The sequence below is a fragment of the Centruroides sculpturatus genome, unplaced genomic scaffold (assembly GCF_000671375.1).
Source record: "Centruroides sculpturatus isolate CEXI.00-Female unplaced genomic scaffold, Cexi_2.0 scaffold29, whole genome shotgun sequence".
Classification (NCBI taxonomy): domain Eukaryota; kingdom Metazoa; phylum Arthropoda; class Arachnida; order Scorpiones; family Buthidae; genus Centruroides; species Centruroides sculpturatus.
The window spans coordinates 617,246-633,229 of NW_019384296.1; the positions used below are offsets into that span (position 1 = coordinate 617,246).

The 15,984-nt window shown below is 30.2% G+C and overlaps 2 protein-coding genes across 2 annotated transcripts in view; one reads left to right on the top strand and one right to left on the bottom strand.

Moving 5' to 3' along the window:
• The first annotated feature begins 23 nt into the window (after positions 1 to 23).
• On the top strand, positions 24 to 14,734 carry LOC111621609 (probable basic-leucine zipper transcription factor R). The gene is made up of 3 exons (XM_023363834.1): positions 24 to 303; positions 12,841 to 14,377; positions 14,721 to 14,734. Exons 2-3 carry the CDS (start codon positions 12,841 to 12,843, stop codon positions 14,732 to 14,734), a joined length of 1,551 nt encoding a protein of 516 aa, XP_023219602.1. The 5' UTR covers positions 24 to 303.
• Positions 14,735 to 14,940: 206 nt separating this feature from the next.
• The window catches only part of LOC111621690 (ERI1 exoribonuclease 3-like), a 31,168-nt gene continuing 30,124 nt past the window's right edge, over positions 14,941 to 15,984 (bottom strand). Inside the window, exons 8-9 of the mRNA XM_023363937.1 lie at positions 15,065 to 15,154; positions 14,941 to 15,005 (exon numbers count right to left, since the gene is read on the bottom strand). Coding sequence (XP_023219705.1) covers positions 14,941 to 15,005; positions 15,065 to 15,154 — 155 coding nt within the window. The remainder of the gene's footprint in view (positions 15,006 to 15,064; positions 15,155 to 15,984) is intronic.

The window sequence follows — 15,984 nt, forward strand, 5'->3', positions numbered from 1 at the left end:
AATTAAGAATAATTCAATCAATAGTTAAAAATCTTCTGATTGGTTAATATAATAATACTATTTCTTATATTAACCAATCACACGTATTTCGTGAACGAAAATAATTCGAGCAGACGATATGTAAATAAAAAAAATTACCGCTATTTAATGGAAATATATAAAATTAATATGACATTTTAAAAGACTAACACATTCCATTAAATATCGAAGGTAAACTTATTCGAATAAAAGAATTGAAATTGATGTTTTTTGAACTGAAATGAACAAATTTATGAAAGTTTTGGTGTCAATTTCGAATTAAAGGTAAGCAAAATTGATTTGTATTTAATTTAAATACAGATAACGCATTGTATTATAAAGTTTTGATTAAATATTCATCTGTCTGTATGTCTATATGTCATTTCTAAGAAATATATACTGAAAGTTAGATTTAAATCTTCTAATTTGTTTTCTGCTTCTCTAATTTTGTGACCTGTTCCATTCCATTCCATTCATTAAAATTTCATATCTTTTAATATAAGCAGATTAGTAATTTCATCATTCTTCCTGTCATTTTTATATTATTAAATAATCATCTTTTTCATGTCAATATTTAGTTCATTTTTATAATCATGATTTATTTTTTCACATTAAAAAATCTATTGTAATATCTGTTATACAAGGTAGCTTCAAAAAGTTCCTGGAATTATGCAGGGTTAGTCAATTAGAGGCAATGAGAAAGGGAATATGTAATGCATGTCTTAGCTAAATGTGTTGGGAATAGAGAAATGTGTTCAAACAAATTCATACTTGCTGCGAAGATGACGACAGTTACCATTCGTGGAAGGTCGCATGTTAGTGAGATGTTGTGAAACAATGTCTGTGGAAGAACGATGTGAAAATATCAAATTTTGTGTTATTGGGAAAAAACCCTCTGAGACCTTGAAGATGCTTCAGGATGCCTATGTTGAATCTGCCAAGCACTCTTAAATTTATGACTGGCAGAAATGCTTTTGTGAGAGATGAGAAAGTATTGCTGATGATTTGCGAAGTGGGAATTTCGATTGAAAGTTGTCATTCCATCCTACGTGATCAATTGAACATCCACGGTGTTTGCCAACACACAGTGCCACGAATGCTCACGGCAGACTTTGTGCGATTTATGCCTCTTCCCTGATTGAAAGATCCCAACAAGGGACTCCACTTCAAGAATGCCAATGAGGTTATACAGAGTGCGACATCTACATTGCAGGTGCTGTTGCGAGACAGCTTCCAAGAATGTTTCCAACAGCTATACCAGCATTGGCAAAAGTGTGTGGTTGCATAAGGACAATACTTTGAAGGACACATTGCTTGATTTGTCAATTGTGTTCTTTCTGTGCAAAAAGAAGGAAAAATTTCTCTTGGACTTAAACAGAGAAAAATCCATGGGATTTACACATACTTTTGAGTAATAAGCCAATTCTGGGAACTTTTTGAAGCTACCATGTATGTATAATACTATAAAAAATTTTATAATGTTATTTCTATGATTTATGATGATTATATATTATATTACTTGTATTCTGTGGATTGCTCTTGTAAATATGCATCTAAAATCAAATGATATTGAGTTTAGATTTAGTTTAGAATTAAATTTATAAATTATTAATCAGATGACAAAGAACATTAAACATTAAATCATTTTTGAAACATTGTTAATATAATCTTTTCACTAAAATTCATCAGGAAAACCCCTTGAATATAAAAACATCATCAAATTACAAACTTCTTTCAAAACATTTTAGATTGAATAAATTTTTCATTTAAAAGTTTCCTTTCTCTCAAATTTCTCTGAGCATTTTAAAACAGTATTCTGATGCATTTTAGTTTTCAAGAGCAATTATTGTGACATCATCATAATGCTGGGCTGCAATTTTTAATCATATTTTATTTCATTTAAAATATATGCTCTCCATCTCAAATTAGTAGTGTCATGCCCTGTACATCTTACTTTTCCTTTAACAATTGAGTTGTACTGGTCATCTATCTAACACCTTTCGGGGAAAAATTTTTGAATTGAAACATGACTTCTGGTTTGCAACATGAAGTTCATATATAGTTAATCAGGGCCTACTGCTCCTAAGGTTTCCATATCTGGTTCTGACTTTCATATATCTAATTCTGTTCTTGAGATTAAGGAAGAACACAGATAAAAGGACAGGATAATTGGAATTTATAGGTCTACAATTTTTTCAAATTGCAGCCCAATGTGTACAAAGAATTTTTATCATTGTTAAAATAATTGTATATTATTTATTAAAGAAATTTTAAGATTGACAAATAACTAATATATTAGAAAGTATGCAGTCATGTTTTGGTTGATGGTAAGTACTATCTCATGCAGTGGCACATCTAGGAGGGACAAGGGGCCTAGCACTCCAAAGAAAAAAACCACTAGAAAATTTTCCAAAGCCATTTTCCTAATTAAAATTCATTTTATTTTTTATTTATATTATTCTTCTATTTCTATATTAATTAATTATGAACTGATGATCACATAAAGTGGGAATTTTCTTGAATTTGCATTAAAATTTTTTTATCCATTAATTAAACTCTTCTCCCCCAAGATTAAATACTGAGTGTGCCACTGGTCTCATCTGTTGTATGTATCTTTAATACATAAACAACTCACTTTTACTCATTAAGCAAATACATACTTACATACTGTCTATACATAATGGAGAAAGTCAAATCTCCACCATATACTCTATTACAATGATCAATGACACACTGGCAAGAGAACTGGACTCAAAATACAGTAGGTAGGTCAACCTATGCCTTTATGCCTGAAGAAGTTGGTCAAACTCCAGTAAGTTGCAATTGGCTATTGACATAGATGTTGACTGGACACAGGAAGTTTCTCCACTTTAAGTCCAAACTAGGACAAGGAGATGGTTGCTGTTCCTGTGGATGTCTGTTTCTAGGGGAAGGTCACCCATTGACTGATATAAGTGAGCTGACCTCTCTTAGGAGGAGCACTCAAAGTTCAGAGCAGGCTGCATAAAGCTGTAAGAAAGAGAGTTTGACTGAGATCAAGGAAAGTTAGTCCTCAATTGGGTCTTGTACTGCCAGAGCCAGAGCATTACCTCAGTCTGACTTCAGTCATTCAGACTTCAGTAGTAATTATTGTATGCTTTACTACTGATGATTAAGCTATAGTCTCTGAACTCTGTAGTACTATTTGGTAGGGCAGAGTCCAATTTTTAGAGTTGTCAATATGAGGTATATATACATACAGCAGAATTCATTTATTGTAATCAAGGATATTGTTATAAGCCATTTAACATTATCAGAATTAGCAAATAGACATCTGTAAGATGTCTTTTTGTGCTATTAGTCTCAATATGTGATTATTCAGTAGTTATCATCATCAAAGATTTCCATTATCACACTTAATCAGTGTTTTAAATACTAATTGTTTTAACCTGAAGAAGGCTATTTAAGATAGCTGAAAACGTTAGTTTAATTTAATTAAAAAATTTTCTAGAAAAAGAGTGAAAGATATTTTGAAATTAATATTTTATGATTGATATTTAGTTATCTTTTCATTATAACTGTATAACTACAAAATTATGAATCATATTTTGTACAATATCAGTTTTTAAAGTTTAGTTTCCAGGTTTTTTGGCATATGTTTATTTAAATATTTATAAAGATAAGTTTTATATACAGTATATAGATAAGTTAAGTATAAATTTAAATATAGGCAGTCCTTCACTTTGAAACAAATTATTGTAAAAAAGAAAAAAAGAAAGTATCTCTAAATTTGTCTGTACATCAAAGCAAACTTTCATACAATTTCAGTTGACATAAAAATTTTAAGCAATTACATGGTGGCACTTTCTGCCAGTTTTGTTGACAACTAATCAGAAAATAGACAATAAATATAAATCTGTTTTAATGGTGACCATAAGAAAAGTTAATTTTATTTAAATACTATGAATAAACAAAGTGATTAAAAAAAGTATTTTAAAACATGCATTAACTGATAATATACAACTTATATATAAATTATCAGTATGTGAGAGTATTTTACAAATAGAAATTTTCCAAGAAGTTTCATGGAAGTGCAAGACCAAAACAGAACCAGGTGTTCAGTTGGCATACTGGAATTAATGGAGTTAATCAGAATGGTAGAACAAGAAAGTTGTTTAAATGTAATTTGTGAACTATTCTTCATGATGATTGACTCCATATTATAAACTGAAGTTCATTAACACTAAAATAAGTTTATTAGAAGTCCAATAGATATTTTTATATCAGAATTAAATGTTTTTTGGAATGTTATCTCCCATGATCAATTCCTCCACTGCACAGATTAGAATAAGAATTCTAGTTCTAGAATGATTGTTTCAATCTTAAAAACTTTGTTTTAGCATTAGTGAACTGCAACATAATTTGCAATTATCATCATACATCATCAGATCAATTCCTTTAATTGCCACCACCCATGCACAAACGCACATGCCCAGTGCAACAGATTTATTCATATGGACATTTGATTTAATTTTCAAATATTTACATTCTATTTTGAAACGTTCCATCAGATTTTACCTGAAGAAGAACTATTCAAAAGTTTGAAAACATTTGTGATAGACCGTTTTTTCACAAGGAACACCGGTAACAGATTCTAGTTATAGTGTTGATTTCACCCCCGGTGTTAAAGTGATGTTGAACTTCTTATTTCCTTTAAGTATGATATTGTTCCTAAAGTCAGCAGTTATATCAGTTTCAGAAGTCAGTAATATTTCACATAAATCAATTTACTTGTTCATAAGTAAGAAATTATTGAAGATGATCTGAAAAATTTCATTCGTATTTAATCTTACAAGTTAGTGGTAAAACTTGAATTTATAGACAGCTTGAAATCAAACAGTTATCAACAAAGTCCAAATTGAAACACTGAAGAGCAAATTTGCTGCAAACAAAAATCACGTTGACTGCATTTTTTTACTTTGATTTGATGAACGCTACAGATATACTCCAGATAGTGATCAACTTTTTACATAGCTAGTCTGTGACACATCATCACTAGTCCTGATTAATACATAATTAATCATTTATTTTTCTTTTATTAAAACAAAAACTAATTTTATGTTAAGATTTTGTGAACTACACTATATTTTTTTTACATTTTGGTTACATAAAAGTTATTTTAATTGGTTCCATTATCCCTTTATTTAACATTGATATATAGAAAATATTTATTTTCCTTATAAAATAACTAAATAATAATAAGCATATCTTCCAACAAAAATTGTTCTATTGTCTGTCCCAAGCCCACAGAAGAAAGAAGAGTTGGGCATGGAGCAGCAACCCCACCCTATAAAACTGCTATTGCTAAAGAAATAATAAGCAACTTTGTGAAATCAAAATTCTCAGCATGATATTATTGGCTCATCCTCTCTGACAGTTCAGGAACAAAGTCATGAGGATGTTCAGTGCCCAATGCAGAGTTTAATACTAAGTACCAATACCATAACTAAAATTGAACATGGAATATACAGACATTTATCAGTGTGGCAAACTGGCTCAGTTGCTCCAGGAATTTGATAAATAGGACATGCAAATCCTTGAAATTAGTGAAGTACGATGGACAGGAAGTTGCAAAATTATTGGTGTAGGCAAAAACCATCTTCTATTCTGGCCATAATGAAGATCACATAACAGGAATGGGGCTTGTCCTGTCAACAATTGCATTATGGCAGCTTGATTCTGGTCATGACGTAAAAATTACTGTAATCCAAGCATGTGCCCCATTGAAGATGCTGACGAGACAGATAAAGATGCATTCTGTGATCAGTTGTAGGATGTATTAAATGACACTCCTAGTCACAGTATGAAGCTGCTTATGGATGACATGAATGCTTGGTTAGGTAGGAATAGGATAGGCTTGGATTATGTCATTGGGCCATGTGGTTCTGCTGTGTGAACAAATGATGATGTGAAAATGGCTTGCTGTTCCACAGCATGAAAAATTTGTGCATTGGAAATACATATTTCGCACATAAATGTATACATAAGAAACTTGGCATTCACCTGATAGCAACACAAACAATGAAATTGATTATATCTGTATCAACAGCTGCTGGAGGTCATCACTTCAAGATGTCCAAGCATATTGAGGAGCTTTTATTGGGTTTGATCACAATCTCCTCTGGCTCTCCTTATGTCTTTGACTTAAAAAAAAAAAAATCAGTATAAACCTCAATTCCCCTATGCAACTGAGAAATTATGCAATCTACCTACTGCTCACAAGTTACAACTTGAGCTCGAAAACTATTTTACCCTGTTACAGTATGATCCTGCAAACATTGAAGGTCAATGGAATGGATTTCAACAAGTAGTGAAGGATAGTGCTGAAAAAGTATTACAAAGGAGAAGAGGTATCAACAGGCAGCACTGGATACAGAATGGCACTTAGAAGTTAATATATGAAAGAAGGAATGTAAAACAAATAACAGACCGGGTCAAATCACCACAAACAGAAAATGAAGCTGCAGCACAATATTACATGTTAGATAAACAAGTAAAGAAAAGCTGTCATACTGATAAACAAGCCTGGATTGAATACAAAAGCATTGAGGCACAGGAAGCAGCAGATAGGAATGACTCTAAGTCCCTATATTGTTTTGTCCATGAACTAATTGGAGTAAGAAGTAATTCAAATGTTTTCATAAAAGAAAAACCAGTAAAATCCTGCACAGTAAAGAACAATATGCATGCTGAATGGGATATTTTGAAGAGATGTTAAATCAATCATCTTCTGTCTCTGCACTTGATTTCAACATTGTCAACATCTCAGATGATCTTGAAGTGGAAATGGATGAGATCACAATAGACAAAATTACAAAGGTGATTATATTCTTGAAGAACAACAAAGCAGCAGGTCTAGAGATCTCAGTGAGCTCCTGAAGTATGGAGGCAATTGCATTGTGCAGGCCCTCATAAATATTCTGAACTGCTGAAGAAAGGAAGGTATCCTAAGGGACTGGCAAAAAGATGTAATAATCAAACTTCCTAAGAAAAGAAATCTTGCTGATTGTAATAACAGGAGAGACATTGTGTTTCTGAAGATGTCTTCTGCTTAGTTCTCTTACAGAGGTTAAAGGAAATAGTTGGATCAAGGGAAGAGCAGGCTGGTTTCAAAGACAATCATACTGTGATCTAAGTTCTTTAGAATATCATAGAGCAATGTCTGGAGTTGCAGAAACCACTGATGATTTTGTTGACTTTAAAAAGCCTTTGACAATGTCCATCATGAATTGCTGTGAATTATTATTAGATCTTGACATACCACAGCAATATATTAATATTTTTAAGAACTAATATCTGGAGTATACCTGCTGTGTAAAGACAGAGGATGGATACACTGATTTTGTCAAAATTGAAACAGATGTTAGGCAAAGCTACACTTTTACCATTCCTGTTCCTCTTGGTCATAGATTTTATAATGAGTTGAGCAACAGCCATCCCTAATGCAGGAATTCCATGGAAAGCACAGATGCAACTCAGTGACCAAACTTTATTGAAAAATTGCATTGATATCAGAAATGTACCCAAAAGATGCAGAGTATAATATGCCTGAGTATGAGGTTGGAAGGGTGGGAGTGCATATCAGAAGTAATAAAACAAAAATAATGTCCATAAATAGGCAAACAAAAGTAAAAATCCCAGTTGGGAGTGAAACAATGGATGAAATGGAAGTGTGATGATATCTGCTACCTTGGCAGTGTGATATCACCAGATGGAGCATTGAAGCTGATATAAAACACCAACTTAGTAAAACATCAGCTGTCTTTCAGAGACTATGCTCAATCTGGTCCACATGTGCAATCAGTACAGCAATTTAGATATGCCTCTACAACACCATTGTCATTCCAACTGCAATTTATGCCTGTGAAACATGGAAAATTACTCAGAAACTAAACATATTCCATCAACATTGTCTTCAAAAGACAGTCTTGATATGTAATTCTAAGTATCATAAATGAGGAAGTGGCTACATGAACTACAGGACTACTTACAGCAGTGATTCTCAACCTTTTTTGTTGATGTACCCCTTATATTTTTGTATGTAAATTTTATAATTATTGCGTTAGATGTATACAGCCCTTATAACTGAGCGCCATAAAAAAACTCTAACTAACTAACTATAACTAAAAGTGAATTACTTATTTTTCATAAATAATAATAAATTTAGTCAGGTGCATACATTTATTTATTATTATTTGATAAGTACAGTGGTGCCTCGTACAACGTACTTAATCCGTTCCAGGTGCACGTCCGTTAAGTGAAACATCTGTTATACGAAACGCATTTTCCCATAGAAATACATGTTAAAACATATAATTCATTCCGCAGCATAAAATAACCGTACTGTACCATAAAAAATGAAAATGGCACAGACACCAATTATGCTGGGTAGTCAGATGTTGTGAGGAGGAGGTGGAAGAACACTTTCTTTACACATTCATACAGATACAGACTTTTTACACATTGCAGCGGGTCTTTTTTTTATTGTTTTTTAATCAGAGTCAGATTCAGGAGAGGCTACCGGAACTTGCAGGGTCAACCTCTCTTGTTCCATCCTTTGTTTTTTGCCCGCTGGCTTCTTGAAAAATATGACCAAGGTGGTCTGTTTCTCTTTCTTCTTTAACACCTGTCGGAAATGACGGACAAAGGTGTCATTGTAGAGATCATTGATCCTGTTGGCCTCAGCTCTGTTTGGATAATGAGTGTTGGTAAAATCCTGAACCTCTCCCCATTCAACAAGAAAGTTTTTGTCAACTTTCACTCCTGATGATTTCTTGCTTTGTTTCAATTGAAATCACCTTTCTATTTTTTTTAGAAGCCATGATGCATTATAAATGACTTAACTTGCCAGATTATATGATACGAATAATTCTTTATTAATTAAGATCACTAAACACTTCTACGAGCTACTCTCGCTCCGTTTGTTTTTTACAACCTCTTTTCGTCCCGCCACCTCGGCATCTACACAATTACATTTCGTTTATTTGAATCGTCAACATATATTACATTACATTTAATGTTTATTTAAATCATCAACATATATTACATTACATTTCTACTTCAGATATACTAATAATACATTCTAATAATACTAATATATCCTAAAAATAGCAGATTGTCATTGGCAATAGCAAAAGAGTGGAAACATCATTCGCACTTGTTCAAAAAAAGTCCATTGTTTGTCTCACGTAACTGCTGAACGGAAAATCCATTGTTCACAGCAAGTCTGTTGCTCGAGTCACGTAACGGTCAAACAGAAAGTCCGTTATTCGAGGCGTACGTTATACGAGGCACCACTGTATATTATATAAAATCACAGAAGTCATTTCAATACATGCATAAATTACATTTCCTAAACATAAATAATTATAATTAATGATAAAGAAAATTTAAATTATTCTTCAATAATTTCTAACAAAATTTAATAAGATATTTGTTGCGATAAATCTTCAGCAATTTTTTCAAAATTTGGTTCCCACATTGCTAAATAGAGATTATAATTGTATACTGAGCTTGAAAGTAATGGCTGTGAATTTATAATAAGCAGAACAATACATGAATCTTTCAATTTTTGTAACAAATGTAATGTCTAAATTTGCTAAATATCAAGTAATGCGCGCATGCAATGTGTGTCCACACATTGCATGGTGGGGTATGATCCAGGCCTCGTTATTCCTAATACCAGTAAACACATGAAAATCCCCAATGTTATCGAGCAATAATTAGAATAGAAAAAAAATTTTTTTCTATTCTAAAATTAATGCTCGGTTAAACCGTAATTTAACTAGACTACAGGTTCACTCGGCACTAACGGTACAAATAGACAGGCAAATCAAGTGGATAAACAAGTTGTTTGGACTGTTAATTAAAAGGGAAATCGGTGTTCATACTGGGATATTTTAAAGCAAGTTTTTGTCGATTCTTGTTTCTTGTGTTAATAATTTACAGCAAATTGATTAACATACACCATTTTATAATGAAAGTTCTTTCTTCTTCTTAGTTTATATGGAGAGTATAGCTCAATTTAGGAAACTAAAATTCTCTTACCTCCTCTTCATATGAAGCTTGGTTTGATGAAAAACTTTGTGAAAGGTATGGACAGAGGAGAAGACTACTTACCCAAAAGCAAAAGTTTTCCCACCTGAGTGATGCAAAAGTAGAGGGAATTTTTGTTGGACCCCAGTAAGACAGCTTTTGAAGAATCCTAATTTCAAGCATGGGACACATTGAAAAATGTGAGCAAGAATTTTTTGGGTAATTAGATATTTTTCCTGTCAACCTAGGAGCTGTTTCTGATGAACATGGAGAAAGGTTTCATCACTCTCTTTCTCAAATGGAAAAGTGGTATAACAGAAAGTGGAATGAAAACATGTTAGTAGATTATTGCTGGACTTTCTTCCTTTTATATTCTGAAGTTTCTCATTGTAAAGTGTTTCAGTTTTTAAATGTATAGAATTTGAAAAAGAAATAATTAACATAAATTTATTTGTATCTAATTAGCAATGTGTATAGCCAATATACTTTGAACAGAAAATGTTTTCCTTCAAAAACCTCATTTCTCTCAAAAGTGGTGGGTGTTAGCCAAATTCTGTTACCAGATTTGGATTCAGTACTATTGAAACTATTAAAAAAAAGCAGTGAAAATGTTTCATGGGAGAAAAATAAATACAGTAGAGCGTTGATTATCCGAATCAATTGGGGACTGGGGTTGTTCGGAAGATCGATGTTTCGGATAACCGATTATGTACGAAAAATATATTAATTTATCCCATCTTAACATTTTTCTCCGTTGCATGTCGCTTTGCATTGAATTTTCGTTGATGCATTGAATTTTCGTCAAAATAAAAAAATAATTTTTAACGAAGACTATTGTGTCGTTAAAAATTATTTTTTTATTTTGTATGAACAAAATAAATATATTGAAAAATATAAAAATAATAAAAAATTATACTTCAGAAGTTAATTTAGTATCAAAAACACAAAATATTTGAGTAGCCCAGACATAGCCAAAGATTTCAGCGCCACGAAACTGGCAAATTTAAATTTGCCGACTGGAATTCTTTCAGATGATTGATGTTTCAGATGATCGACGCTCTACTGTATTTTTTTTTTGCAGAACATCATAATATGACATGAAGTATGACAAGGAAGAATATGTAAGTGATATCATTGGATATTTAACAAAAATAATAGTTGCTCCTCATTTCAGTATTATTTAAGGATTAGTATGATTTAATTTATTGTCAGTTTGGTAGCTGTTTCTTATTTCTCCAGTGTAATGTATTGTACCATACATGTATACATTAATGTGTTGATACAAAAAACATTAAGAATTATTTAATAAATAGTTTTATTAAATTTATTATCACAAAAGTAAATAATATTACCCATTTCACTTGCCCTGTATATAGAACATCAATATTTACTTTGTAAATATATTGTTATTTATCATGTGTCAAGATCTGTTTGGAATACTAGTGTAATCTTCCTAGAAAACATGATAGGGTCATTTGAAATTTTGACTTTGAAGTGTGGCTGTTCATATTTTCAATTTAAATGTCATAATGAATATGGAGAGGCTAGGCCATAAGCATTGGTGGCCCTTCACCATATTTTAAGCCACCAAAATTCCTAGTTATGCAACTGAAGGTATCCTATAAATTAATCTTCTATTGTGTTCTGCAAGTGCTCTGTTTACAGGCATACCACTATTGTAAAACAAACATGGTCTTGAATTTTCTCCTTTATATGTCAAATGTATAGATTTTATAAATCTATAAATTGACGGTTCATTTATTTAGATTCACTAGAGATTTGTTCAAAGTGGTATTTTGAAATATTTACACAAAAATGGATGAAAGTTTGTTTTCAACTCACAGCAAATTAACTGTGAATATAATTTAATCATTGCTTTTCACTTCACAATTTTTCTGTTCTATATTGTGATCCTAGATCATGCTATAAACATTAAAAATTATTTCACATGCACAATGTATACAAGTTCTAAAATATCAATGTTATGTAACTCAGAAAAAAGTTTGGAAAAAAATGAAATTTGAATGAATACTTCAAAATAACATTGTTGTATTCATTGAAACTTGCTTTCCAATCTTTGGCAAAAAAAACTTCAAGTCTAACTTTTTCTCAAGGCAAAAAACTGAAATATTTTATTTGAAATTGTTGAAATTATAAAGATTTGTGACAGTTCTGTAAATAATTTTCTGAAATACTTTAAAAAATTAAAAGTTATTTGGATAAATGTATGACCTTAAAAAGATATTTTGAAAGGATTAACAAACAAAATGATAATGGTTAATTATTATTTCTATAAATCAATCTTGAATTATTTTTTGAATAACCATTATATTTATTTCCTATTCAGATTTTCTTTAAGAAATTTTTCTTACAAGTTTCATAAGTTATATCTTAAGCTCTGAATAGTTAAAAATATTAAATAAATTTTCCAATTAAGTTCATTTGATTTATATCACAGTCATGTTACTATAATAATGATTTTTTTTAATGTTTTGATTATTTTAATTTCATATAAAAAATCAAAACACTGAAATTAATTCTTACGTAAAAATATATTTTGATTAAAGTATTACATGTATTTTTATTTCTGTGTATAGAATAATTGTAAAATAATTTAAATTTTATTAAACTGTTTAACATTATATTATTCTAATCATGTAAAGAAAATGATTTTATATTAATAGAAAATTTAATTATTGAAACATTTTATTTAAATTCAAAATAAATAATTATATTTTATTATTAAAGATGACTAAAACTGTTGAAGAAAGTATAATTTCATTAGAAACGGCTGTACTGAACGAAACTAAAGATTTAGAAAAAAATTTACAAGCTGAAAAACAGAAAATACTTCATCTACAAAATGAATATAATATACTACAAAAAGAAACTGAAAAAACACAAGAAGCAATAACAAAACTAGATGAACAGACAAGAGAAGTCTACAGAAAATTTACTTCTTCAAGAGAGAAATGTAATGATTTAAAACAATTAATGCAGTGTATAGAAAATCATGAAAGTGAATTAAACATAAAATTGACAAATGAAATAGAAAAAGGAAAATATGAAAATTTGCAATACAGTCAAGCATTAGATGTCTATCAAAACAAATGGAATAGTTATCAAGAAATTTATGAGCAACATCCTCTAATACCTGCATTACAGATTAAGCAACAACAACTTAAAGAGAGTGAAGAGAAATTACAAAAACTTCAGTCTCATTTAAAAGAGCTTCAAAATGAATCTTTTAGAAAAAAGTGTAACATTAAAAGTAAGACAGCTGATAATGTCATTTATTATGATTTAAAAAGTTACATTATAGAATTAAGCAAGTTGAAGAAAGAGACATTTAATAATCAAAAGAATATTTTGACCATTCACAATGAAATTCAAAAACTAACTAATATTGCTAAACAAAAACAGGATATTATATTAAATAATACCTCAAATGAAATGAAACAACCAAACATTGCTAGCCAATCTGGTAGTTCATATTTTCAAAAATCAATACAGCATGAATTACAAACAAAAACAGTATCATTTCAAACACCTAAATTGAAATTTTATATCCCACAATTTAGTTCAACACCAAGTCTAGAACAATATCAACACCAAGAAAGTCAATACCATAAGAATTATCAAAATCTTGACTCTAGATCATGTACCAAAATGACTCCAGACCATGTACCAACTTTGCAGCAGTTTGATGATTCTAATCAGAACTTAGTAATTGAGAACAAACTAGCTTCAAGTCAGACAAGTAAGGAAGATAATTTTCAAAGAAATGAAAGTTTAGAAAATCAGACATGGCAAAATTCTTCTGAAACATCTTCAATTGATTTTGAATTTGATAGAGAAACTAGTTTTGTCCCTTCAGTAAAATCTCCTGGATTTTCATACAATTCAAGGTTTATGTTCACTCCCAATAAAGCAAACGAAAGATCTGACAAAAGTTTTGATCTTTCATTAGGTCCAGGTACTTTCCAAACACCTAATTATCAAGATGATTCAGGAATTTCTCAACAAGCTGAATCATTATCATTACTTATGAAGACTAATAATCAGTCAAGCCACCAGCCCTTTTTATTTGCTCAGTCTCCTTCAACTGATAATAATCCTTTTTATGCTTCAATTTCTCTAAATAACAGTTCTGTTTTCAGTTTGTTTGCAAATACAGAAGGTAATAATGATAATACTGCAATATTAGATTCATCAAACTTTGCATTTAATTTCAATAAAGAAACTTCACCTGATCAAAACTCTTNGACGAAAAAAAAATTTAAGAGTTTACGACTACTGTGCTGGGTGAGACGTTGTTGAAACAAAAAAAGTTATGCATTCCATCATGTACATAAGCAGTGTCGTAATTCACCAAGTGCAAATCAGCAAATTCATAAAATTTTTGTTTATTTTGAACAATCTGGATAATCGAAAATCCAAATAATAGAGGTCCGGATAATCGAGGTTCTACTGTATATATCAACTGTTTAGAACCCATATATCAGAGCATCAAAAATATTTACTCAAAACACATTGAACTTGCAAAAGTGGCTTTTGACAACAAAATGTTCCCGTTGTAAGATGGCATAAAAAAAATCTCTTAACTCGAAACTTTTTAATACTTAAAGTATCTTCATATTGACATTAACTTTTCTTTTAATGTTGCATCATGTTGTAAAAGCAAAAATAGGGTGCCAAATATTATCTATTTCATGATATTTGTATTGTTTTTCTAACTATTGCTCAACAAAATTTAATAAGATTGATTTTTTTATTTAAAATTTTACTTCCTATAGAAAATATCTTAAAATTCAATTTCAAAAACATAGTACATCTTATAATTTTGCATTATGTTGTAAAAGCAAAAATAGGGTGCCAAATATTATCTATTTCATGATATTTGTATTGTTTTTCTAATTGCTCAACAAAATTTAATGTAATATAATTAAAAATATTAAATAAAAATAATTACCTTTTTTCCTACTAAAAGTGCTATTTATTTTAAAAACATAACCTCTATCTGCCAAAGCCTTCATGATAGCTATTGTATTTCTGCAATCATCTTAAATAAACAGACATCACAATTTATATCCTGTTACACTATTTCCATTAACTATTATTAAACATAATTACTAAAAACAAGTTTATTTTTTAAAAATCTATATATTAAAAAAAATTGAAAGAAAGAACTAAGTTCAAAAATTTTCATCTTCCAAATTTAAAAATTTGTTTCTAACTTGATAAAAAAATTTTCAGTTTCATATACAGTCAAACCTTAATTTGTTCCTAAAATTCCAAATTCTTATGGGAAAATAAAATTTTCTCATTAGAAACAATATAAAATGAATTAATCCATTCCCAATCCCCAAAACAGAGCCTTTTTTTAAAATCTTTTCAGCTGTATTTTATGCATAAAAAATACCTACAAATACAATATAATATATTATATATAATACAGTGGTACCTCGGTATATGTCTGCTTTAGAATACGTCCAATTCAGAATACGTCCTGTTTGGATGAAACAAATTTGCTCGGTATACGACTTAATTTAATTATACACGCCATCTATGAACAAGTAGCACTATCAGTGTACTACACCAAACTAGACGTTTGCAGTGCTACAGTTTATAACTTTGTTAAATTTCTTCTGATTTTAATTTGTAAGTAAAATTTTATTATTTTTATTAATCATGAATTGCAAAAAGGCAAATGAAAAGAAACAGAAAACTAAAAAAATGACTAGAATCACAATGGAACTGAAAAAAAGAGATTGTTGAGAAATATGAAGGTGGCATGCATATTCTAGATTTAACTGTTGCATACCGTATTCCGAGAATGACGATATAGACAATCATGAAAAATAAAGACATTATTAAATCTGCTAACATTGC